This window comes from Leptonychotes weddellii, chromosome 10 (assembly GCF_054177405.1).
Source record: "Leptonychotes weddellii isolate Sample4059 chromosome 10, ASM5417740v2, whole genome shotgun sequence".
Lineage (NCBI taxonomy): Eukaryota > Metazoa > Chordata > Mammalia > Carnivora > Phocidae > Leptonychotes > Leptonychotes weddellii.
In genome coordinates this window covers 117,088,225-117,114,969 of record NC_138378.1, presented here as the reverse complement: position 1 = coordinate 117,114,969, position 26,745 = coordinate 117,088,225, and the positions used below count along the sequence as shown (strand labels likewise).

The 26,745-nt window shown below is 46.6% G+C and overlaps 1 protein-coding gene and 1 non-coding gene across 5 annotated transcripts in view; both read right to left on the bottom strand.

Moving 5' to 3' along the window:
• The window catches only part of YWHAQ (tyrosine 3-monooxygenase/tryptophan 5-monooxygenase activation protein theta), a 36,726-nt gene extending 27,987 nt beyond the window's left edge, over positions 1-8,739 (bottom strand). The window contains exons 1-3 of one of the 4 annotated variants that reach the window (XM_081797213.1): positions 8,582-8,739; positions 7,837-8,194; positions 5,365-5,388 (exon numbers count right to left, since the gene is read on the bottom strand). In XM_081797213.1, coding sequence (XP_081653339.1) covers positions 5,365-5,388; positions 7,837-8,130 — 318 coding nt within the window. In that variant the 5' untranslated portion in view covers positions 8,131-8,194; positions 8,582-8,739. Of the gene's footprint in view, positions 1-5,364; positions 5,389-7,836; positions 8,195-8,460 lie in introns of all 4 variants that reach the window. The other 3 variants (XM_081797214.1, XM_081797215.1, XM_081797216.1) reach the window with 3 other exon arrangements.
• A 10,268-nt stretch (positions 8,740-19,007) lies between these two features.
• On the bottom strand, positions 19,008-19,080 carry TRNAR-CCU (transfer RNA arginine (anticodon CCU)). The gene has a single exon. It is a non-coding gene; the product is annotated as a tRNA-Arg (tRNA).
• Between the last annotated feature and the right edge of the window lie 7,665 nt (positions 19,081-26,745).

Here is a 26,745-nt window from a genome sequence, read left to right as displayed (position 1 = left end):
TGTCTTGAATCCAAGAACTTTGAAAACCACTGCTCTATAAGTAGGGTTGGCTGGCTCAGTTGGTAGAGCATGAGACTCTTGATCTTGGGGTGGTGAGTTTGAGCACCACCTTGGGCACAGAGTTTACTAAAAACAAAAGACAAAAAAAAAAAACAAAAACACTGCTCTAGAGTATTGGTCACTTATGTAAGTCTTCCACCATAACCCATAACTCCATCAATCTAACATTCATCACCAAATAAAAACAAAAGCTAAGGTGACAAGTCTATCACCCCTTTCTCTGAGGTGGATATCGAAACCTTTCCATACATGCTTTTATCTTGACATCAGTAAGACCTAGGTTTCACTGTATCTTGCTATAGGTTTTAAAGGCATTCAATCACAGCAGTGTAAAATATCATACCCCTAATTTATGGCAACCACCAACTACAGTGAACACCCCTATACCCACCACCCAGATTTTACTATTAACCTTTTGGCGTACTTGCTTTATCACATACTCATCCATTTCTATTAGTTTTCACATAAACTGAAGACACCAGTATGTGCATCACTAGTTCTTTTCCTTTTGAAGCAAAATTTGTATAAAATGAAATGCATAAACATTAGGTGTACATTTGGTGAGTTTTCACAAATGCATGTACTGGTGGAACTCAAACCCTTATCAACATAAAAAACATTACAATCACCCAAGAAAGTTCCCTCCAGTCAAGTCAATCTCTGCCTCCATCTGCACAGAGGCCACCATCCTTCTGACTTTTCACCCATAGACTACTTTTGCTTGTTCTAGAATTTCACATAAATGAAATTACACGATGTACTTTTTAAAAGAAATTTTATTTATTTATTTGAGAGAGAGTGTGTGAGCGCAGGAGCGGGGAGGAGGGGTGGGGGTGGAGCAGCAGAGCGAGAGGGAGAAGCAGACAAGCAAGACTGCCTGTTGAGCAGGGACCCTAATGGGGGGCTTGATCCCAGAACCCTGAGATCATGACCTGAGCCGAAGGCAGGCGCTTAACTGACTGAAATACCCAGGTGCCCACACGAGGACTTTTTTGCGCAGCTTCTTTTATTTAGCATGTTTCTGAAATTCACCTATATTGTAGTGTATAGCAATAGTCCATTCCTTTTTATTGCTGAGTAGTATTCCATTGTGTGAATATACCACAGTTTACCCGCTTTACTATTAATGGACTGTCGCCAGTCTTTTGCTCTCAGAATAAAGCTGTTATTAACATTCTTGTCCAGGTCTTTTTCTGGACCTACATCTTCATCCCTTTTATGTAAATACCCAGGAGTGGAATTTCTAGGAGGGAAAAACCTTTTTAATTACGGAAAATTTCAAACACACACAAGAGAGAGAATAGTATAATGGATTCCCATTAAAACCAGCTGCACCTATATTGATTCATAAACCCTCGTTTCATTTATGCCCCCACCCATTATTTGGAAGTTCTAGATATCATCATCATTTTGTCTTGAAATACTTCAACATGCAAACAATGTTTTCAAGTCTGGTCAGATTATTTATCATGAAATATTCAAGAAAACTTCATCATTGGGGCGCCTGGGTGGCTCAGTTGTTAAGCACCTGCCTTCGGCTCAGGTCATGGTCCCAGGGTCCTGGGATCAAGCCCCGCATCAGGCTCCCTGCTCGGCAGAAAGCCTGCTTCTCCCTCTCCCTCTGCTTGTGTTCCCTCTCTCACTGTCTGTCTCTCTGTCAAATAAATAAATAAAATATTAAAAAAAAAAAAAGAAAGAGGGCGCCTGGGTGGCTCAGTTGGTTAAGCAACTGCCTTTGGCTCAGGTCATGATCCCGGAGTTCTGGGATCGAGTCCTGCATCGGGCTCCCTGCTCGGCAGGGAGTCTGCTTCTCCCTCTAACCCTACCCCCTCTTGCGCGCTCTCTCTCGCTCTCAAATAAATAAATAAATAAATAAATAAAATAAAAATAAAATAAAATAAATAAAAGAAAGAAAACTTCATCATTGATTTACCTACAGATTAAGAGTATAAAGTATCAATGAATGAACTATAATTTTTCTTCTCTTGATATATCTTAAATGATGCCTTCTCTACCATTCCTCCTTAATACCTAGACAGTCAATGGTACAAATATATATTCTGTTCTTACTCTGAAACAACTAGAGCTAAACACAAAACCTGGTATTGAGAAATATCACATAAGAACATCAATATGATCAAGCTGATCTCCGAACTGTTAAGCACCTTGAATTAACTAATCCCATGCTATGGTACCATTTTATAAGTGAAACTGTATATGAGACTTAAAAAAAAGTCTGGTAACTAGGCCTTTCTGAGAACAAAGATAGTCCTCATTACCTCCAATACTGAACAAGGAGGTAAAATTTGAACGTTTCCAGTCACTAGATTTTTGTTAGCCTCAAAAACCTATCTGTGCTGGAGAGGATAAGGGGAAATGGCCATTCTCAACTGCTGATGACAGTGCAAATGCACACAATCTTTTCAGAGGGCTATGTGGAAAAAAGAAAAGCCCTTCTTTTGATTTGGAAATTTCACTTCCAAGAACCTAACCTAAGTAAATCCTAGCATAAAGCATGCAGCAAGGATGTTCTTCCCAGTGTTGTTTATAATGGAGAAAAATTGTTTACAACCTAAATGTTCAACAGAGCATTAGTATAATTATGCAACATCCAAATAAACACACACCAAGGGTTTAAAAGCCTGGAACCACATATGCATATGCACATTACACATATAAAAATAGCATTTATGGCAGTTATGAATGAGAGGGGAATATTTGCTGTTCATCAATTTAATCACCTCTTCCTAATAAATGTCATTATAATTTCAGTTGCATCTTTTTAATCTGTGCCAAGTTTTTCAAAGAGCAAAGCTTAGAGCTTTGGAAGCAACCATGATACACATCCTTGAAAATACAACACTCAATGATTAAGTGTCAGAAAAGTGAACTCTATAGAGTTAAAATAGCACACACACAATAGTAACAAGAAAAAAAAAATGACTGAAGTCTAGACAAAGGGTTCATCTAGACAGATGCCAACATGTTAGTAAGAACCCAAAGGGAGGGGTGCCTGGGTGGCTCAGTCGGTTAAGGGTCTGCCTTTGGCGCAGGGAGCCTGCTTCTCCCTCTTCTTCCTGTTCCTGCTTTCTCTCGCTGTCTCTCTCGCAAATAAATAAAATCTTAAAAAAAAAAAGAACCCAAAGGAAGGCATTATACAATCTAGTACAACTTAATACTGCTCACTTTATTCATGATCCAGCCCAGAGTTTCTCAACCTTGGCATTACTGACACTTTGGGCTGGGTAATTCTTTGTTGTTGTGGATTTTCCTGTGCATTATATGATGCTTAGCAGTATTCAGGCCTCTAACTCACCATATGTTAGTAGCACCCTTCCTTCCCACTCTTGACAAGCAAAAACTGTCTCCAGAACTTGCTAAATGTCCCCCCAAGGGGTAAATTCAACCTGGTTGAGAACCACTGATCTAACTTCATACTTACATGTCTGTACGCACAACATTCCATTCCATCTCACTCTTAAAAAAACAACTCTTGGCTTCAAGGAGCTAACAATATAAAGGCAAGATGCTAGAGTCAAGAAGTTTTAGAATTTTATGCGATATCCTGTATATAAGGAGGGCTTCAAAATTATAGACTCTGGGAGTTTTGTCCACCAGAGAGACCTATCTTCCCTCCTTCACAACTTACAGACATAATGGCCTATATTAAACTGTACAAATTCCTCAAAACAGAGATTCACACTGTAATCTTCAGTCAGCTACCCTGTATTTAGGGCAAAATGGGTTTCACTTAATTTCATCTGGAGTCAGACCACTTGGGTTCAAATCCCTGCTCTACCATTTATTAGCTTCGTGATGTTGACCAACTTATTTAACTTCCTCATGCCTCGGTTCTCTCAAGGTTAAAACAGAAATAATACTATCAACTTAACTTATGGGAACAAAATGAATATAAATTGCTTAAAATAGTGCTTAGTGTATAGTAAATGCCTAATAAATGTCAGTTACTTGATATGATTTTAACTACAAACCTATTAAGGCAGGCACCATCATCATCAATTTATAGATGAAGAAACAGGCCAAGAGATTAAGAAACTTGCCCGTGGTCACAAAACTGTAAGGCTGTGGTGCAATGATTCAAAAACAGTCCGTATGATTCTAGGGCCCATAATTTTTCCATTATGTCAATAAAACTACATTAAGATTCATTAACTATCAAGATCAGTCTTACTTCAAAATAATAACCAACACAAGACACATTTTCATTAAAAGATTAATTTAGAACCCTTAACTAAATTCAAGCGTATTACTGAATTAAGGTCACATTGCTTTTACACACAGACACAACTTTCACAGTTTTGTTATCCCATTTTAAATTATTCTTATTTACATACACCTTAGTTTCATACATTATTTATATGTTATACCAAACCAGCTTATTAAAATTAGTCTACTAAAAGACCATCAACACCCAAGGATAACATGGGGTTGTCTGAGACAGACGTTATCTTGTATACGTTCTCTAAGTGTCTTGTTCTTACTCCAAGGTCACTGACTTTGTAGATGACAAATTTTGTTACCAAGTCCCAGAAGGCTCTGGTGAACCTTCTGATTTCTTTAATTTGCCCTTACCTCACACCTAAGTTCCTGATGACTCCCAAACACCCCACATCTGATATTTACCCTGCATGGTTGTCATACAACTTACTAATCTTTCTTGCTTAAACTTTGCTACTCCCAATAAACCAACAACTCATGCATCACCTCCTCCTCCTGAAACCATTTTGCTATAGATGTTAGTTTTCCAACATTTCATACACTGTCAATGACATGTTCTTCAACCTGGACTTTAAAAATTACTCATTTTAGAGTTGGGAGAAAGTCAGAACAGAGGTTGAATGGCTAGGATCTGTAGAACTTTCTAGTCCCCCAAAATGAGAATGAAAAGAGACCCAGAAACTTAGCCCAACCCTCTGGTTTCACAAACAACCCTGAGAGACCGGTAACTGGGTGAAATCTCTAACCTCTCTAAGATACTACGAAGAGTTTGGTCTTGGCCATTTGGGCCCTCTTTAATCTCCTTTGCTCTTTCAATTACTCATTTGGACTTTAGCATTTTTTCCTGCCTCTACAGTTCAGTATCCTCTCTCAATACAGTGATTATCAAGAGTTGAAAGTTGTCCTCCATGGTTATTTTGAGTAAATAGTCCAAATAATTCCACCCCCAACCTACTGCTCTATAAAAGAGAAAGGCTAAGAATCTCTGCTATTTAGGATCAAAATTTTGCCCATCCTTCAGGTTACTTTTTTACTAGTCTTCTATAACAAGTCAGTTTCACTTACTTTCTCCACACCAAATTCACCTTCCTGTTCACCAAAGGAAAAAAGAGAAAGTCTCATTTTAGCACCCATGTTCAGAAATCTCATGTTTCACTCTTCTTTCCTCATTATTTTGGTAGAATCTGCATTAAATTACTAACTTATCAATCATCAGGCTTTGCTCACTAGTCTATCACTTCCTTCTTGTCTGTCAGTTAAGGTTACAAGCCGGTAATCAGCACTCAAACCATGAATTCTAGATGCTGCGACATGTACGCCATTCAAAAACCATTCAAAAATCTTCAGTGCCTCCCTCACTGTCAACCAAATGAAGAAATCTCACTCTGACATTCTCTTATATGGTTCCAACCTCCCTTTCCCGACTCTCCTCTATCAAAGCTCACTCCAAAACCACGCTTTGTGAAGCCTTTCCTGAGGTTTCGGTTTCCTTTGAACTACGTAGCATTTTGTTCATAAGCATCTTATGGGAATTACATACTTGGGAATTTCTCACATGCACTCTGTATTATCAATTATTAGAGGACAAAAATCTATGGTTCTTCGTTTTTTTCTTCCCCATACTGCTTAGCAAAGTGCCTTGCACATACGAAGCTCTCAAAAACAGTTGCCAACTTGAAGATGGGCTTTCCCAAGATTTCTTTATAGGCTGCACATCAAGTCACAATTAGTTTCTGAAGCCATTTTGTTAATAAAAATATTTTACTTACACCTTGGCGTCTCCAACGAATCAAACTAAACTCTATTTCACTTCGTATAAAAAAAATTGTCCTCATTTCAGGGGTTCTCTCCTATTGAAATGATCTCTAGAAAAGTCTAATATACCTGGTCTTTCAAGTCACTTGTCAACTAAGCAAAACTCTACTCACGCCATCATACAAACTAAATTTATAAGAACCACCAAATAAAAGATATTCCTTTGGCCCAGAGTTCACTTGCTAGAGAAGAGGAAAAGCTCTGTGGTAATTCTGAATTGCTGCAAGGTAAGTAACAAAACACGAAGTAATAACTGAACAGAAAGAGACTGAAACATGCTGTGAGAGCACCCAAGTCCTATATACATAGAAAAGCTTCTCCTTAACACATGGAATTTGTAGGAGTCTTCCCTTGCTCACAGAGTCAATGTTGTCAATAACCATTACCATATGCTACTGAAGTCTGCCATCTCTTTCAAGTTGGCAAATTTCTTGAAGTCAAGCAGCAGCAATTCAGTTTGAAAAGCTTTTAAAGTGCCTCCTCCATGCCAGGGAGGGAGTGGAAGCTAAGGAGACCTATAAATATAAAGTACACTCTCTGCATCGCCCCTTTACCTGCTATCTCCATTAGCCAGGACTTTGACCAGATCACCCATTATTTGTATTAGAAAACTAGGTTAAAGAAGTAAAAAAAAAAAAAAAAATTCCTGCCATTTGTTATCTGATGGGGCAAGAACGAGAGGGTTGGGAAGGAAAGAGGCATTTTCTCTTCTATTGCCTCCTGAATAATCACCAATCTAGCACACTTGCCTTTCAAAGCCCACCTAAAACGCCCAAAATCAGTAGGCCTTTTGTAAAAGTTGTACTTAAAAAAACACTCCAGGATATAATGCTGGCGTTTAAAATTTAAAACCTTAAGTTACTGATCAAAAGCTCCAATGCCATGACAAAGCTAAAAATGTTCTCTCTCACTAGTAAGAGTGAATCAGAGCAGTCACCTACTCCACCCAATGCTAAGACTGGACAGTTCACAACCTGGACAGCTTTCCTTGCCTGCTCCACACCAGAAATGAATTTGATTCGATTTATTAGTGTTTAAACGTAACTAAATAATAGCGAGAAAATGTTATCAAATACTGAAATTTATCAGGACATTTTGTCCTTTGGATTTATCTGTACCTTCTTCACAGTTACCCAACTTTCCCCACCCCCTCCACTCCTTTTAGCACGGAAAAGCTCAACAGACACTGTTACTTGAAAAATGAAGTATCTGTTCAGATTTTTGAAGTAAATTTCCATTACTAGGTTTGGGAGGAAAACCTACTACACACACATTGCGTCTCTATCGAAAAGGTGCCTGCACCTTCTTTCCAACAGGCTGGATGGAGCCTGGGAGTTGATTCCGTTCATTTAAAGGGTTCCCAGATCTCCTCAGTACTCTTAGGAAAATGATATTCAGTCTTGCAAAAACCTACTTGGATGTTTCAAAGTTACACAGTTTGGTAGCAACCCAGCATCTGGGCGAAGATCTGCTCACCTCTGGAAAAGCAGCTTTTTGAGTCTCAAGAACTGAAACAACACATTCAGGAGGCCAAGGCTAACCTTCTAAAATCCTCCACACGTCGGCAGACAATTAGGCAAGCCCCGGCCCACGTTTCTTTCCCATTCCCATGAAATTCTCAATGAAAGGCTTCACACACAAAAGGGCCTTGGCGCCCCAGTCGCACAATTCCCCGGCTCCCGCAACCCCTTCTCTCCCCAGCCCGGACAAGTGCAGACTCACCAGCACCGTGGTGCAGATGGACCTCAGCTCAGACTCCACTTTCTCCCGATAGTCCTTAATCAGCTGCAACTTCTTGTCCGAGGTGTCGGTTTTCTGCTCGATGCTCGAGATGACCCTCCAGGCGGACCTGCGGCCCCCGACCACGTTTTTGTAGGCCACCGAGAGCAGGTTGCGCTCCTCGTTGGACAGCTCGGCGCCCTGCTCGGTCACGGCCTTCATGCAGGTGGCCATGTCGTCGTAGCGCTCGGCCTGTTCGGCCAGCTTCGCCTTCTGGATCAGCTCCGTCTTCTCCATGGGGACGCGGAGAGGAGAGCGAGGGCGAGCACCGACCCGGATCGGGAGGAGGCGTGCGGACGGCCTGCGGGTGGCGGCGCGGACAGAAAGGCGGGGGCGGCGCCGTCAGACAATGCACCCGCCACCCGGGGCCGCCCGCCGCCCGCCAGCCGCCCCTATTGTCCGTCCCCGCACGCGCCACCCAGTTGAATTTCCCTCCCCCGCCCACGCTCCCCGCCAGCGCCCGGGAGGCCGAGGGGCGCCCCGCGGAGGCGGCCCGGGGTAAGGGGAGGAGGAAGGGCCGCTCCCGCGCCCGCCCGGCCCAAGATGGAAGCGGCCGTTGGCCCACACCTTGCCGCCAGAGCCGTCCCTGAGAGCGGCGTCGAGGCCGGCCGCTCCCGAGGGCCGGCCTCCCGCCCTGCCCTCAGGCCCGGCCAGGCCCAGGAGGGCCAGGGGCGACCGTGGCGCTCACCTTCACGTCTCCGCGGCCGCGGCGCGAGTCCCACCACTTTGATCGGCTTTTGGCTTTAGCCGAGGACCCTCCCGTCTCAGCCTACCCCGGAGCCGAGGGACGGGCCGCCGCGCCGCTGCCCTTGCTCCTGCCGCCCAATGACGCGCCGAGATGCTCCCGAGAGTCCCGCCTCCAGATCCGCGGCTGGCCAATGAGGACTGAGCGCGCGGAAGGGGGCAAAGAGGGCGGGGCGGGAGGGGAAGCGGAGGCTAGGAGGGTGGGTCGGCTTGGGCAAGTTAGGTTGGCCGGCAGGCTGCGGCTTCGGCCACGGGGTTTCCTCCAATTAGATCCAGGGTAAAAGGACGTCACTGTTGCCATGGCGATGCTGTTACCAACTCCCCTCATCCTCCCCGCCACCCGCAGCACTTGTGGGTGCGGCACGGGAGCGGGAGTCTCGCCCCACCTCTCCCGCGGTGGCCGTGTCTCCTGCTGCAGCCCCGCCGCAGATGGTGCATTGCATCTTGAGGGCTAATGCAGCCGCGGCTCCCCTCGGCTCTGGTGAGGAGGGCCCGGGATGGTGACATAAGCGGCTGTTTGGTTGCACAAGCTCCTTTCTTTCCTCCACCTTCCCCATTCGTGACAAAGGTTTGGAGCTCCATGCACTGAACCCAGCTTTTAATGACGTTGCGATTGGAGCTGCGAATTAGAAATAATCCCGTCCCCATTAAAGAGGAATTCGTTCCTGGAGAAAGTCGCTTAAGAATGACTTTTCATGACCAACTCAAGTTTTCAGACGGGCACCTAAAGCCAAAAATTCCCTTGTAAAATTCCCGAGAAAGTCCAGGCAGGTCTCTCCGGCAATGGCCAGATGTTCTAATTTTATCCTGCCAATCAGGATAATTTGGAGAAAAACGCACATTATGCACCCCTCCCCGCCCAAAGCAGCTGTTCTTATATCTCTGTCTGGTCTTTCCAGGTTATGCATCTAAATACATAATTTTTTTACACATCGTTTTATGTGTATATGGGTTTCATTTTCTGGTGTTATTTTTGAGAGGACACTTGGAAACCTAAAATTCTCTCCTAGATGTTCACTTTTGACTTTCTCCTAGACTTTCTCCTGCTCACACTCTTCTGAAGTGAGAAAGTTTGCCCCAGATGCCTTTTATTCAGGGTCACCACTAGCACTTTCTTTTCTCTTTAAACTAGGCACACCCCTCCAGCCACGCCCTTCGCTCTTGGCAGGTCGCCAATGCCTGACAATTCAGGTGGCCTTCCTGGGTGTCTGGGAAGAGATCTCTGTGCCATCTTAAGATGAAAATTGCCATCTGGGCTCACACTGCTGTGATTCTGGTTCCAACACGTGCAAGGGAGTGGGTCTTTGAAAGCCGAAGAATGCCACAGCTGAGAAAGAATTTCAAATCTAACTGGGGACTGGAGCAGATCTGGAGAATCTCTAGAATGGAAGATCTGAGAGTTCGCACAGATGGCAGGAGAAGGTACAGACTCTCCAGAAATCTAAACTCCCTCCTACGGGCCCCTCCCTGTCCTGACTTGTAAAGGTTGCTTTGTGCTTTGACGGACAGGAGAGGCCTGGGTTGGAAAAGGCCTGTGTCAATGCAAAAATGCCTCACTATGTCCTAGCGCTCTAATGTAGGGCCCTGCTGTTATTTCTGGAATCCCTGGGGCCAAGCTGCAGACACACAAGTGTTTATGGCCATGCGGGCTGGGGTGGAGCCGGACACCAAGAAATCCCAATGGAAAGAATTTGCATGTGGAAGGTCAGATAAAATGCTTTCTGTATGACCAGTGAATTTCAAGCTTAGAAATTAGAGACAGCCCAAGCAAGGGGACATACCGGTGGAGGTGGATGGGACACAGAGACCCTTGAAGGCGATTATCAGGGGACTGAACCTCTGTGGTAGGCAGGGAGGGAAGGGGCAAGCACACTAATTCTTTTTCGGAAAGTCTGGGCTGTGCTGCCATCTCCCTGGGTGACCTTGGGCAAGTTTTCGCTGCTCTCTGTAACTCAGTCTTTAAAATTTCTGCTTTTCATTCAGTCATCAAGTATTCATTGAGCACCAACTCATATAGTTACAATCATCTGCAATCATGGGTGAAAACTGCTTCGAAATAATGGCCCACGATGAAATTACAAAGTATTTTATGGGGGTCTAAAGGGACAAGTGCTTATCTGAACACCTCTGCACCTGACAGAACTCGGGGAGAGAAAATTAAAGCCCTGGGAACTTCAGGTTCCCCGACACATAAAAAGCTAACATTTACTGAGTGAATACATGTGTCAAACACTATTTTACGTCTTTTGTATTAACTCATTTAATCTGCTTAATGCCACTGTGAAGTCAGACTACTATGATCACCACCTCTGTCTCACAGATAAGGAATCTAAAGCACAGAGAGGTTAAGTATGTGCAAAACTCCTCGCTAGTGAATGGCAGAACCTGGATTTGGACCCTTGCACGCGATCTGGGCAGCCAAGCCCATCTCTGTTTCCACTCTGCCAGATCTTTGCTCAGTGCTCTAGGGACTCTAGGAAAGATCAGACTAATCTCTGTCCTCTAGGAGTTTCATCCTATAAAGATAAAATGTGTTAAACATCCACATCCAACGTGCTGGCAAGCACTCAAGGCAACAGACAGCTCACAAAGAAAGTACTCACAAGTCATTACTTATTTGTTTGATGTTCTTGTTTTCTTTACTTGGTGAGAAGAAGCTGCTGGAGCAAGAGGGAGCACATTGAATCTGAAGCCTGAAGATCCTAAATTCCAGCCCTGCTATTTATTTCCAGTTTGACCTTGGATGCCGTGATCCTGTCTGAACTTCAGTTCCCTAACCTGCGAAAATCATCCTGCATCACAAGATTGTTGTAGAGCTATCACATAGGAAGATGTTGGGCGTATTGCAAATGTTCAGTAAATGCTAGATTTCTTCCTCCCTTCCCTCTGTTTGGAGGCAGGGAGATGCCTGTCTGCCCAGCAAGGAGCCTTATCTCTTCAATCACTGTCATAATTAGTGGAGTTAATGGCCTGCAGAATGGCCACAGTCGGTGTATACATTTCAGAATGTATGAGTTCTCCCAGTTGAGTTTACTCATAAATTGTTTCGGTAGTTTATTTGCACAGAGCAGTGGGTTCGTTTCAGAGGAACTTCTTCCTGTCCTGCCATATGGCAGATATTTTACTGACAAACATTTGAGTGGGACTCTTCACCCACATCCCTGTGTAATCATTATCAATACTTCTGTTTAGTGGATAGTTGAAGGGTTGTCCCCATTGTTCACTCTACCTGGAGGCACTAAGTGAGATTCACATAGAGCCCAGACGGGTAGGGAAATCAAGGGAGCTTGGTCAGGGAAGTCTTCCAGACATTCCCTGGCATAAGGCCAGGTCAGGCCTAGAGAACTCCATTTCCCGTCAGGCCTGCGGTGGGAGAAGTTTATTCTCGCCATCTCTAGGCATCCCTCTGTGCCCATGGTTACCCCATTTCTGGCATCTTCTGGACACCCCTTGGCTACATAACTATATTCTAAAAAAAATCACTGTGTGCTTTAAGGAAAAAAAAAACAAATCAAGTCATTCCTTCATTAAAAACCATATAAGTCTAGGGGCACCTGGGTGGCTCAGTCGGTTAAGCATCTGACTCTTGCTCTCAGCTCAGGTCTTGGTCTCAGGGTCTTGAGTTCGAGTCCTGTGTTGAGTCCAATGTGAAGCCTACTTAAAAACAAACAAACAAACATGTAAGTCTTCAAGTGATATTTCTTCTGCCACGACTTATATTTTGAGGAAAGAAAGCTCTTCCATTTGAAGAACAAAACTTCACTGGTAGAATGTCAGGTATCCTGAAGCAGCTTTTGGTCAGCTGGCCTCTTGCGGAAGGGTTCCAGCATTCTGCCATTTCCCCAGCATTTCCTATGTGCTAGGCAATAGAGTATTTTTTAAAACGCTTGATCACTTTTGTAATGATGATTGTGATGATGATAATGTTAACTGAAAATGTAATAGCATTCATTCTACCAAAAAAGGAAACAATACATAAATGTTCAAGGGAGATTAAAAAGATCTTGAGAGGCTGATTCTGAGAAGTGACCACTGTTAGCATTTTGGTGATCTCCTTCTAGCTATCTCTCTTTTTGTTTGGATATATGTATGTGGTTTTACATTTATGAGATTGCATTCTTCACTTTGTTCAATGTGATGGCTAATTTAATGTGTCAACTTGGCTGAGCCGTGGGGTGCCCAGGTATCTGATCAAACATTATTCTGTGAGGGTGTTTTAGGGAGAGATTTATATTTAAATTGGTGGACTTTGAGTAAGCAGATTGTGCTCTGTACTGTGGGTGGGCCACATCCAATCAGTTGAAGGCCTGAAAACAACCAAAGAGTAGTTTCCCTTGAGCAAGAGAGACTTCTCCAGCAGATGGTCTTTGGACTTCATCTGAAATATCAGCTCTTCTTCAGTCTCCAGCAGACAGCCTTCAGGCTCAAACAGAAACATTGGTTCTCCTGGGTCTCCAGCCTATAGGCCCACCTTGCAGATTTTGGATTTGCTGATTCCTTGCAATAAATATCTTTTTTTATTTTTATTTTTTTTAAAGATTTTATTTATTTATTTGACAGAAAGAGACATAGCAAGAGAGGGAACACAAGCAAGGGGAGTGGGAGAGGGAGAAGCAGGCTTCCCGTGGAGCAGGGAGCCTCATGTGGGGCTCGATCCCAGTACCCTGGGATCATGACCTGAGCCGAAGGCAGACACTTAACGACTGAGCCACCCAGGTGCCCCTAAATATCTTTTTTTAAAAAAAGATTTTATTTATTTATTTCTCAAAGAGAGAGAGAGCACAAGCAGGGGGAGTGGCAGGCAGAGGGAGAAGCAGGCTTCCCGCGGAGCAAGGAGCCTGATGCGGGGTTCGATCCCAGGACCCTGGGATCATGACCTGAGCCAAAGGCAGATGCTTAACCAAATGAGCCATCCAGGCATCCCAATAAATATCTTTCTGTATATGTACACATCCTATTGGTTTTTTTTCCCCTGGAGAATCTCGACTAATACAACCAGTAACTTTCTTTTTTCACTCAACAAATGATATGATATTTTTAAATACCTTTAAGCATATGTCTATGACATATAAATCTCTCCCAGTCAGACTGTGAGCTTCCTGAGAGTAAGAGTTTTCTTTTCTTCCTTTTTTTTTTTTAAGATTTATTTATTTATTTGAGAGAGAGAGAGCACAAACAGAGGGGGGCTAGAGGAAGAGGGAGGGAGAGAATCCTTAAGCAGACTCCCCACTGAGAGCAGAGCCCAACATGGGGCTTGATCCCAGAACCCTGAGATCATGACCTGAGGCAAAATCCAGAGTCGGATGCTCAACTGACTAAGCCATCCAGGCGTCCCACTTTTTTCTTAATGTAAGCTCTACGCCCAATATAGGGCTTGAACTCACAACCCCAAGATCAAAATTTGTACACTCTACCAACTGAGCCAGCCAGCCAGGCCCCCACAAGAGTTTTCTTTTTTGATCTTGTGTCTCTAGTGCCCTCTCAACAAAAGGTAGGTATTATAATCCCCACTGTGTGGTTGAATAAACTGATGCTCAGGGAGGCTACGTTACCAGTCCAAATTGGTAAGCAATGGAGTTATGATTCAAAAACAGGCCTGTCTGATTTCCATCTTCTTCCGCCACAATAAACAAGACTCTGAGCCACCTGCGAGGGAAGACAGAAGCTCCGATGTTTGCAGCCCAGGAATAATGTTTGGTTATTTGAGGCTGGTGGGTAGCTGAGTATATATCTGCCAGTGAGTCAGTGGCTGATTTTATTTTCATATGAAAATCTCTGTTTTGGGCGCCTGGGTGGCTCAGTTGGTTAAGCGACTGCCTTCGGCTCAGGTCATGATCCTGGAGTCCCTGGATCGAGTCCCGCACCGGGCTTCCTGCTCGGCAGGGAGTCTGCTTCTCCCTCTGACCCTCCCCTCTCTCATGTGCTCTCTCTCATTCTCTCTCTCTCTCAAATAAATAAATAAATAATAAAATCTTTAAAAAAAAAAAAGAAAATCTCTGTTTTTACACTCAACACATCTGCAGGGAGAGGGCACCTTCTCATTCCTTGTCTGTTCCCTTTAATTAATTACATGTCCATCTCTCCCATTAGCTTGTAACCTTCCAGTGGGCAGAAATTCCTCTGCCTTCCGTGTCCCTGGTGTCTCTGACTGACCCATAGAAGGGATTTAGCGAAGTTTTGTTTTGTGAGTGAATGGAGGCCATCAAGGGGGGCATTTCCAATAATAGCAATTGTTTGCACCCAATCGTATATGAAATCACTAGAACGGTAGTAAATTCACAAATGCCATAAACACGGGATTGCATCTGCTATGAGGAGCACACGAAGAGACTTGAAGTTAGCATGGCAGGTCCCTGAGCAGTCAGAAATCCTTCCTAAGCTTCCTGCACGAATGTTTACACACACTACACTCCGAGGAGCGCTCCCAACCCTAACTCAGGACCAATTTCTTGCTAAGTCGTTCAACAAAGTATTGAAGGGTCTACCATGTGCCAGACACTGTCCTAGGGGCTGGGATTCCAAAAATGATTAAGACACAGCCCGTGCCTACGAGGACCTTGGCGGAGAGCCCAGAGGTGGGGTGCAAAACCCGGGGCTCAGGGAGGAACTGGGCAACTCTCCCTCTCTTTTCAGTTCTCACGTGCTCACCTACCTGGTTTCCAAGCCTGCGGGGTCTAGAGGTGGCTGTTTAGAAGGCAGGAGTAGAACTACACCTGGGAGTCCCTCTGAATCCACTTTCCCTTCTCACCTGATGATGCAGAGCTGAGTAAGAGCTGAGGCTTTCAAAGGCCTGTCCCCAGGGGCCAACGGGCATCCCCTCTATGCAAGGCAATCAGTTGTCAGCGTGGAGACCTCAAACCCACAAAAAGCACATAAAAAAGCTCAAGAGGTTGGCGCCAATTAGTCGAAGGGCACACGGCAAATGTATCTCAGACAGGGCCGAGGTGTATAGCAAAGAGCCTTCATCATCACCCAAAAATGTTCAAGATGTTCTCATTTTGTTGTTGTTGAAGAAGTCAGTTATACACTATATACATATATCTATATATTCAGATATGCATTTTGGTACATAAAGCAGCAAATCTTCAACATCTCCCAAATTATGACTCATCTGCAGACAATTCAGGACAGTTGAACGGTTGAAGGAACACAGAACTGTTGGAGAACAATGCACACAGGACTCGATTGTATGACTCTCACAGCAAGTGCTCTGCAAAGAGCTCTGGACAGCATGTTGGAATGCGGACCACCCAGCGAGAGCTTGGTATCCAGACACGGAATCTCTTCTGCTTCTTCACCTCCTTCTGCCGTAACCAGCTCAGCCACATAGGCAGCTTAACAAGTGCAGGCCGCACTGGGGAGACTGGTTATGGTAACCTCCTGGCCCCTGCACAGGGAGGATCTGGTAAAAAAAAAAAATGCGAATCTGACCCTTGCATTACTTTCCTGCTTGAAATCCTTCAGCAGCATTTGGCTGCAGCTCCTGGTTGGACTAGAAGCCAGACGGCCTGGGTTTGGATCCTGGCTCCACTCCTCACTAGATATGTGATCTTGGGCAGGTTACCAAACTATTCTGTGCCTTGGTTTCCCCATCTGTGAAAAGGGGATGATGATAACAATAATACCTCTTCAAAGGGTCAACATGAGGATTTGATGAGTTAATGTTGATAAAGCGCTTTGAACAGTGCTGTTTATGTGCTCCTGAGATAAACAGGATCAACTCAGAATCCTTCCGGGGACTCATGAGCCCCCAGTGATCTCCCTGAAGCCCCTCTCCTTATCTCTTGGCTTTCCCCTCTTTCTCTTGGGCCTCTGCCCCTTCTAAGCTTTGCTCCTGCTATCCCCTCTTTCCTCACATCTTTACCTTCTCATTTCCAGAATCTCAGCAGAAATGACCCTCCTATCCCCTCCCAGCTGGGTGAGCTCCCTGAGCATGAAGCACACTTCTCCTGGTCTGATTCCCTGACAGGCTGAGGCACCGGGAAGGTGGGATTATGCCTCCGTGATTTGCTTGCGTAGCCCTGGTGCCCCACAGAGTGCTTGGCAGAGTGCTTGGTGGATACACTGCGTGCCGAGAAATGGATGGCCAAGTGGACAAATGAACAAAGGACGGATGGAGGGAGGAGTCATGGGCAGGCACACAGTGGCCTCAGGACAGGGTGAGCTGAGGCTGCTTGCTCAGGAAGGCTTCGGACTGGCCTGGGTCCAGCCCCCGGCTGGAGGCACCCATGACTTCAGCTGGGAGGGGCCAGAAGCTCCAGGCAGCCCCCTAGGGCCTTCCTTCCCTGCAGTCCCATCCAGCTCTGTGAACAAGCTCCCACCTGCCGCGGGTCTGGTGATGAAGAGAACCCAGGCAGGCGACCTTTTGCAGAGGAAGGGATTCTTTTGAATGTAATAACTCCCTGATTAATTTGCACAATTTCTCTTCTGGATTTCCTGAAAGCCAGGATAAGCCCAGGTAAGAAATTTGGGGGCATCATACATCGAAACAAAACACAGAAAGCTTGTTCCATCAAAAGCCTCCCCTGGAAGGAAGGAGTCCACGTCACCCTGCTCCGCTCTGAGCTCCTGGAGACGGCGATTGCTCTAATGGAGGCCCGTGAAGGAAGGATCCCCCGCCCCTCTCCCTGCCCCTGGTCCTGAAGCCTGGAAACTGGCCAGCCAGCCCCAGCGTGTTCACACAGAATACAGCCGTCCCACAGCTTCCGGAAATAAAGGGGAAAAGGCAGCCACTTGTCGTGTCTTGAGCCAATGGATTTAGACCACGAGACCAAATAAGAGAGATGTAAAAAACCCACAACCTCCAGGAAGTCGGTGAAATGAGACTTTGCTCACCAGCGGCAGGCAGAAGGCAGTCTCAGGACTCTGACAGAAGGTTGTGGCTGCCTGTGTGGGGATTGGGAGGCCGCCTGCTGAGGCTCGGGCCTGGCCCAGATGAGAGCATCACAGGGCCCCCAGGACCCTTAGAACCTCAGTGAGAAAAGCACATGTAGCCACGTTAGCTAGGAGGTGCTCAGGAAATGCAGGTTTCCCTCGCCCTTCCTGAAGACCCCGGGACCCAGCTTGGACAAGGTTAATTACAACATCAGGGTCCTTAGCTGCAAGTGACGGAAACTGACTCTTGTGGACTTACATATGAGACCATTACTTCTTACTGATCATGAGGAAGGCTGGCAAACCAGGCCTCTAAAATGGGTGGGCGCTAGGGAGGTATGTAGCCAGAACCACAGCCCAAATCGCACTGCAGACCTTACTCAGAGAGATCCCTGTTGTTTCAGCCACTGGATCCCAGACACGCATCCCTACCGCACTCCATGGGTGCAAGACACTGGGCCCTAGACCCTGCGTTGGCTCCAACCTCAATGAAATCCGAGGCAGCCTTGCTGATGCCCCCCGAAGGGATTCTCCACCATCCCCATTTCTTTTCTTTTTTTTTTTTAAGATTGATTTATTTATTTATTCGACAGACAGAGACACAGCGAGAGAGGGAACACAAGCAGGGGGAGTGGGAGAGGGAGAAGCAGGCTCCCGCTGAGCGGGCAGCCCGATGCGGGGCTCGATCCCAGGACCCTGGGACCATGACCTGAGTCGCAGTTATACTTGGCAAAAGCCAGGGGGGCACATGAAAGTTGGAGTCTGGGAAAAGCCTTAGGGTGGATCTCATCTTTCTCCAGAAGAAAGAAAGGGGGGCTTTGCTGTCATTGACGCCTCTACCTGGAAGGCTTGTCCCCACTCAAACTTGACCTCCTCCCAGATCCACAAAGATCTCTCTCTCTCTCTCTCTCTCATGGAAGACGCTATTCCACCTCTAGATTGCATCATACTTTTAAGAAATGAATCACTTCATTTATGTATGTCTTGCAAAGCTCCCCCAGGATGGAGACAAAAATCTTATTCATTAAACAGTTAACAAACATTTATTGACTGTCTGCTAGGCCTTGGGGAGACTGAGGGGACAAAGGCAGGGCCTGTGCCTTAAAGAAGAAGGTCAAATCTGTGCCAGGTGTTTCGAGGTGGGAAGGCTTCCCAGAGGAGGTGACCTGGTTTAAATGAGTCTTAAAGATTAAGATGATCTTGACTATTGGGGGGCAGGGGGAGAAGTACACTCTAGAGAGATGGAACAGTATAGACAGAGGCAAGGAGTCATGAGAAAACATGGTGTGTCTGGGTAACAGAATGGGTGGGACATGGTGTAAGGGTGTGGTCCCCGCAAGGAAGTGGGAGATAGGGTTGCTAATGAAGAGTGGGGCCACATTCTGAGGAGCCTTGCATGTCTTTCTGAGGAATGGGTGTTGCATCCTGAGACTACTAGGAATCACCAGATTCTCTTTATTTATTTATTTACTTATTTATTTTTTAAGTAAGCTCTGTGCCCAACGTGGGGCTTGAACTCACGACCCCAAGATCAGGAGTCATGAGCTCTACTGACTAAACCAGCCAGGCGTCCATATTTTTATTTATTTATTTTTATTGTGGTAAGATTGAGACCATTTTAATCATTTTTAAGTGTATCTTTCGGTGGCGTCAAGTGCCTTCACATCATGGCGCACCGGTCACCACCATCTGTCTCCAGAACTGTTTGATCTTCCCATACTGGAACTCTGTGCCCATTAAACAACATCTCTGCCTCCCCCCACCTTTTCCACCCAGCTCTGGCAACCACCACCTGCTTTCTGCCTCTGTCATCAGATCCCTTTAAGCAAGAGAATGACCTGACGGGATTTTCTAGGATTCCTCTGGCTACGATGAGAAGGATGGGTTAACAACCTTGAGGTAGGAAGTCATTGCAGAGAACTCTGGACTTGCTGAGGAGAGGGATCAAGGCAATGTCCAGGGTGGTGGATGGGAGTGGAAGGGATGAGAGACCTTTCAGAGATGAGTAGATGTAGGAGTGGAGAGCCATCCAAGACCACCCCAAGGTGTCTTCTTCTACTTTATTTTCTTATATTGACCTCCACATGCTTTCTTGTGTGAGGAAGGGAGATTTGTGATCCTATAAAATTGATTTTTGAATAATCCTCTGACCATATTGGCTCACAAATATTCCAAATTACAGCCTATGTAGATGGCAAAGTACGACCCACATCATTATTGCAGGATATACAAGATGACTTTGGGACAGATAGGTCACTGCCTGCTTTGGTCAATTTTATAAAAGAGAAATAATTTACAAGAGTAGTTTGTGGTCATTAAATGTGCAATGGCAACTCAGAACAGTTTCTGTGCTAGGAGAAATTATCTGAGGCTTATGTCCGAAAGACAGTTGACTGTAAGGTCTCAGAAAACCTGGATTCCAGCCCAGTTCTGCCCATTCATCAGCTGTGTGGCCTTGGGCAAGTTACTTAACCTCTCTGCATTTCCGTATCCTCCTTAGTAAAATTGTTGATTACATGAGCTGATTAGTAAAAAGCACGAGAAGAGTAGCTGACCCACAGTAAGGGCTCTGTTTGGGCTGGCTATTGCTGTTGTGGAGGTGATGATGATGATGATGATGATGATGATGATGGTCACCATCAACACCTCCAAGGGCTCCTTCAGCGCTGAAGCCCCGAGATTTGTGGTTGTTCCTGAGAGGGAGATGCAGTTGCCCATTCCTTGTTGTTCTGAGGAAGAAAGGAGTCATCCTCTCCCTGAAGACTCAGCTTTAGCTTTCTGCAGAAAGAAAGTGTTGTACATGATGGTTCTGCCAGCCTCGTTCTTCTCCCTTCTCATTGCTTCTCCCAACTTGCTCTGGTCCCAAACCACCCTGTCTTCCTTAGCACCTGAGACCTTTCCTTTCCTTTCCTGCCCCCGTGATGTCCGTATCTCCTGCTGGTTCTGGGAGCCCAGGAGGTGGAGGATGAGCCCCTCCTCTCTTTCCCCTCTCTCAGATCACAGCCGGCTCCCCCTCCAACTCCCCTGCACACTCTCCCTCAGAGCCTGCACACCCACCTCTCTCTCTGCCTTCCTCACCGCTGGGAGCTCCCCTTTGGGTGCCCTTCTGAGAAGTGTGTTCTGAGTACAGGATTTCATCTAAACACTTAAACCATGGGGCTTTCCCTGCGTGACACCCCGAGCTCCAAGTGGGCTGGTGGTGTGTGAGTAGGTGCAGGGAAGCATCTGGAATATGGTGTGGCCTGGTGTGCACTCTGCTGATTGAGAAGAGACTGGCAGATGCTGGGGATGGGACACCGGTTGGAGGCATCTCGGAAACTCACGCAAATAGGAAATGGTGCAAGCCTTGTCTGTTCCCACAGGACTAGGCTCTGTGCCTGAGGGAGAATGCATGCATTCTGCTTCTTCATGGTGTATCGTTTTAAATCATAGGCTTCGTAGGGAAAATCTACAGGGCTGGGCAAGTACCTCATTGACTGCTAGATTAGAGAGTCCAATATTTGTTGATGGAAAAAGCTTTAAGTTTCTTTTATAAACATGCTCATTGAGGTCAAACATCATAGATTCTGAAGGTAATTTGAGTGTGGGGCTTGAAGTTCTGTATCACTCTACGGAGTTTACTTTTCATGCCCGAACATCTTTCGGTGTCTTTGAAAAGCAATTTATTGTTCACTAAGTGCCACGGTATTTCCCCAGCTTGAGGGCGGGGACTGTGTTTGTCTCTCTCCCAGCACATAGTAGGTACTCGATAAATATTAATGTCAGGAATCTTTTATAGCAAAAATTATTCATTTTCAGACAATTAAACTCAGAAACTCCTTAAACTTAATCATGGACACATCTGATCTCTTGATTCAGGCAAGTGAGACACGGTTCGGGGCTGCCTGAGAATAAACATGTATGTGTGCAAGGGTGTCCTCCTTGATTGCCATGTGACCAACTGGTGATTGTGAGTGTGTGCGCAGCAGGAACAACACTTTACCAGAAACATGATGTGTCTCTTTTCACACACACCCTTCACTTTGTGACCATTTTCCTGGTTTCTGATGATAGCAAGTGTTTGTCTGTATTTCCTGATGTAGGATTCTAGTCCCCTGACAGCTTTTATGGAGAAGTTCAGGGGCACCTGGTCGGCTCAGTCAGAAGAGTGTGCGACTCTTGATCTCGGGCTTGTGAGTTCGAGCCCCACATTGGGTGTAGAGATTACTAAAATGAATAAATAAACTTAAAAAAAGAAATTAACAAAATAAATACATATTTTAAAAAAAGAAGTTCAGGCAGGAAAATCATTATACCCTCCAGAGTTCTTTTAAGTGGAGTTTCATCATTAGCCAGAATTTTGAGTACAAAGAGCCGTTGTATTGGTTAACAAAGATGAAGATTTCTGACAAACAAAAATTCCTTCCGGTTTTGTCTGGGTCTAACTTGAACTCTGCTTCCCTCAGACTAGGGCCCGTACTGTCTATTGCTGGAAGGAGCTTTACTGAGCTGCTATTCCTTGGAACTGTGAGGTCACAAGCAGGTCACTTGGGGGCCAATGCCAGACTTGGGTGCGCCCCAGGACGATGGCATGCACCAATATTAATATATTGGAATAGTCTGCTCCCGTGAGTAGCAGTGGCTGCTTCCAAACCTCAGGAATGCCACCCTGTTGCTCCGGGTCCTTCCTGGGACCCCTTAGACTCTCCATACCCCTTTCTAGCAACAAAAGGACCAGTGCCTGCCCCAGCCCTGGGGGTGGGGGTAAGGAGTCCCACTCTGCAGCCGTGTTGGGTGGTTAAATATTTTGGCTATCACTGCTGGGCGGTGGGCTTGGAGGCAATGCCCCAGGGAGCTGTGCCGATGAGCATTTCAGGAGAGGGACATTAGTTGCTACAGGGGACTAGTCCTTTGCGATGTGGCAGCAGGTGGTTGAGGACTCACATGCTGGCACTTACTTGGGTGGTGTCCATGAGAAGCAATGGCACTATCTGCAGAGAAATGATTAGAGAGCAAGAGCCGAGAAAGGACAGGATGATGCCACTCCCCGGTTTAAACCTCTCTGATGGCTCTCCGTCACCTGCAGGATACATCCAAACCTCTAGGTGAGGCACCAAGCCCCTGCTCTTGGTTCTTGCCTCCCCCTGTCCCTCACACTGGCTATTCTCCTGCTCCTGGCCTCCCTTCACCCACCTCCCTCCTTGCACTCATCCCTTCCCTCCACTTCCAGCGTCCTGCCGCCTTTGTTACCAGTGAAGATCTACTCATCCTCTAAAGCCAATGTTCTCCTCTTTCAAACTTACCTGGACTCTTTTCCAAACTGCCCTGAGCCCAGGGCCACCATGCACCAGATGGCGTCTTTGCAAGGTTCAGGAAGACGCACCCCGTGAAGAGACCCTGCCGAGGCAGCCCCAACCCATTGACCCATCGAGCCATGGTGCAGGTTGTCTGTGAGCGTCGCCCCCCTCCCCAGCCTCGCCCGGCAGGACACAGTGGCCCTGTTGATCACGCCTCACGGCACGCTTTTGCCTTGGTAGCCCTAGGCTGTGCATTTCCCACTCCCTGTTGCAATCGTGGTTGCAATCTTGTGAACTCTCCAAAGCCAGGGCCTAGAGTGTCTGTTTCTGGGTCGCAGGCACCTAGCTGAGTGACTGGACCATGTGGCAGTTTGTTCACAAACGTTTGCGTTAAGGAGAAAGAGGACTGAAAGGACAGGGAAAGGGGTGGGTGGAAGGGAAGTGTCTATACCCCAAGTATCTATACCTCTTATGGACAGGGGCAGCCTCAGAGGGAGAAAAGAAGTAGTGGGCACAGCCGAGGACTGGAGAGTAATCTCAGGGTTCCTGGCCTCTAGGAGGCTCCTCACCTGGCCTCCACCTGCCCAGCCACACAGCCTCAGCAGTGTTTGCAGGGGGAGAACATAACTAAGCGCAGGCTCACATCTCAGGGGGTATGTTTAGGGACAGGGGACCCTTTAGGGGACCTGTCTCAGAGTTTAAGGGACAAGGAAGGGACCTCCCCAGAGAGGGTGTCTGGCACATCCTCAGCACCCACTTTCCTGAGCCCTGTCCCAGCTAGGGCCACAGAGAAGAACAAGGACCCCCTGCCTTTGAGGAGCTCCCAGGTAAACCCTGTTACAGTACAATACAGGACGTACAGGAGGAAAAAGTTTGCCCCTAGATGCCGCAGTGGCCCCAAGAAAGAGGAAGAGATGAATGCCATCTGGGAAAGGAAACCCCTACATAATGTGGAGGGAGGGGAGTGGGGAGGACTTCCCGGAGGAAATGACATCTAACTTGAGTTTTAAAGAATGAATAAGTGTCAGCCCAGCCAGTGCAGGGTGAAAGAAAATTCCAGGCAGGGGGAACAGCATATGCAAAGTCACAGAATCTTATGTGGAAACAAGTGTGCTCGGGAAAGTACAAGCAGGTGGGAGCTTCAAGTACAGGGCAGGGAGATGAGGAGTAGGGCTGAAGACAGAAGTGGGAGTGAGAGCCAGACAGATCATAAACAGATTTAATATTTGCAGAGAGATCTGTGATTTACACACTGCACTCATTCAATTCACTATCAGTTATTGACCTCTTCCTGTATGCAAGCTGTTTGTCTTCTGACCTTCTCGTCTGTCCTCATTGACCTCTTTCACTAACTCCTGGGGACGTCTGAGACTCCACAGTCTAGACCCATTTTACAGATGAGGAAACTGATCTCCAACTAGTTAATGTGACATCTGAGAGCTCCCAATTGCTTAGTGGCAGAACCAAGACTAGTATCTAGATCTCCCAATTTCCTACCATGGGGTCCCAGTGCCTTGTAGTTGTGTGCAAAGCAAGCCCCTCAGAGCTGAAGCTGCTTCTTATTTATTTAGGAATTGAAATGTGCCATGAAATGATACTCAAGGCAAAGAAATCCAGACTCTCATCTGAAGTTCAGAAAATCACTGAAACCCATGATTTGTTGAACAGACGTCCGTTCCATAAGCATCATTCTGAGTTTGAAAAACCGTGCGCTCATAAGCACCGGGACCTCCTTCCAGACTCCCTTAGAAGCCCACTTCGGAGGCTGGCCCGTCGGTTGCTCAGTGGTGGTGCCGGTCTGCACGCGATCCACCTGCAGGGTGTTGATCGTCTCCCGAGTCTCCCGCTGGCTTCATGACTGGCTCTTTCCCAAAGTCACCCTCAGATGCCACCCTTCCTGGCAGGATTCTTTGTGGGCAGTAGCCTCGTGGTTTGCAGAGACAGCAAATACCGGGGCACTCGAAGCGGTGTGCTCCTGGTTTTTCTGGAAGGTGCCGGGCCCTGCAACCAAGTTGAGTTTGCAGAGACAGAAGTAAGGGACAGGCAGGGGCTGGTGCTTGGGCAGAGGGCCTGCAGAGGCCTTGCCTGGGTAGTGGTCTCTGGCTGAGAGCTTCATTCCTTAGATTCTCCTGGGATGCTTTAACACAAGTCCTCCCTCTGGCCCAGGACTGTGACTGCAACTTCTGCCCCTGGGTCATTCCTCTCTGCCCCCACCCCATCTCAGGGGCGGGCTCCTGACCTAGCAGGCAGCGGGAAGCACCTCTGCCTGGCCGATGTGGGATGCTTGGGACCGGTTGTGAGTATGCACCCTTAGGCGTCCTGGTTGGGTGGGGACAGTGGGTGACACCCTGTGGCTTGGTGTCAGACAAACAAAATGCATTATCTCAACTCTACTAGCTGTGTGACTTTGAAAGGTTACCTGTCTTTTCTGGGGCTTTATTTTTGAAATAGGTGTAGACCAGTGCTGTCTGATGTGGTAACCTCTAACCACATGTGGCTACTCAACCCTTGAGATGTGGCTAGTCCTGAGATGTGCTGTAAGTAAAATGCACACTGGATTTCCTCCCCTGCAGGCTCCAATAGGGACTAGAGACTCGGCTGGATGGGCTGGTCCCTCCTCCAGTGAGGCCCAGGCTGGAAGCCAGCACAGCACGAGGGGGGCCTTTGTGAAATGCCCTCCTCCTACTCCGTTACACTCAGGGGGACACCAGACATCTAGCAGGCCAGGCAGGTGCTGCAGATGGCAGTGTATGGTGCTGGGCCTCCCCCCGTACCTGGTGTGTCCAGGGCTTGTGCGGAGAGAGTGTGCCATCTTCCCACACCTGGCCCAGGCCCCAGGGCCCCATGCGGGGGGAGCACTGGGGTGTAGACTGCAGACCCAGCAGGATCTTCTAGCTTTTGCTCTGCCACCTACCGTGTGGGTGACTTGAGACAGCTACTCTTTCTCTCTAAACCTAAACTTCTTTGTCTCTAAAATGGCCAGGCCTCCGGTGCTGAGTCATTCTCCAGGTGGTATTTGATTTTGGGGTTTTGTTTTGTTTGTTTTGCCACTAGATGCTCCTTGGCTTGTAGATGCATCATTTCACTCTCTGCCTCTGTCATGACAGGGCCGTCCTCTTTGGCATTCTCCTTCTTATGGGGACTCGAGTCATATTGGATTAAGGGCCTGTCCTACTCCAGTATGACCCCACTTTAGTTAATTACATCTGCAATGACTCTATTTCCAAAGAAGGTCACATTCTGAGGTACTGGGGTCAGGATTTCAATATATCCTTCTGGGGGGATATAATTCAACCTGTAATACCTCGAGAGGAGCTGAAGTCAAGGTCTCTTGCTTGCTCCCTAGTTTCGCTGCTTTCCTCTGCTGGAAGCCACAGCTTCCTCTCCTGTGAGCTTTTTCTGGGTTCTGGTAGTTACTTTTTCCCTTTGCCCCGGAACTGCAACCATATCTTGTTGATTTCCCTAAACCCTTGTCTACCTCTTTGTAAATAGCTCTTGATTAAACTCTCCTCCAATTTCCCAATTTGTGCATCTGTTTCTTGACACAGTGTCTTTCTATCCATTCACTTATCCACCCACCCATACACCCATCATTCATCCATTTTTCCATCCATGCACCCATCCACCCACCATCCACCTACCCATCCATCCATCCATTCATCCATGCATCCATTCACCCACAATTCTATCCATCCACCCACCTATCCACTCATCATCCATCCTGCACCCGTTCACCCATGATCTATCCATCCATCCAGCCATCATCCATCCATCCAGCCAGCCAGCCAGCCATCTATCCATCCACCACAGCTCTAGGTCCTATGCCAAGAATCTAGCAAATAATACACAGTCTTTATTCTCCAGAAGCCGGTGTTATAGTCCATGGATACGAATAAAACATATCCACTCCATTTCCTGATAGTTCTCTGCATCTAGTGGCAAAACAAAAGAAAAACCT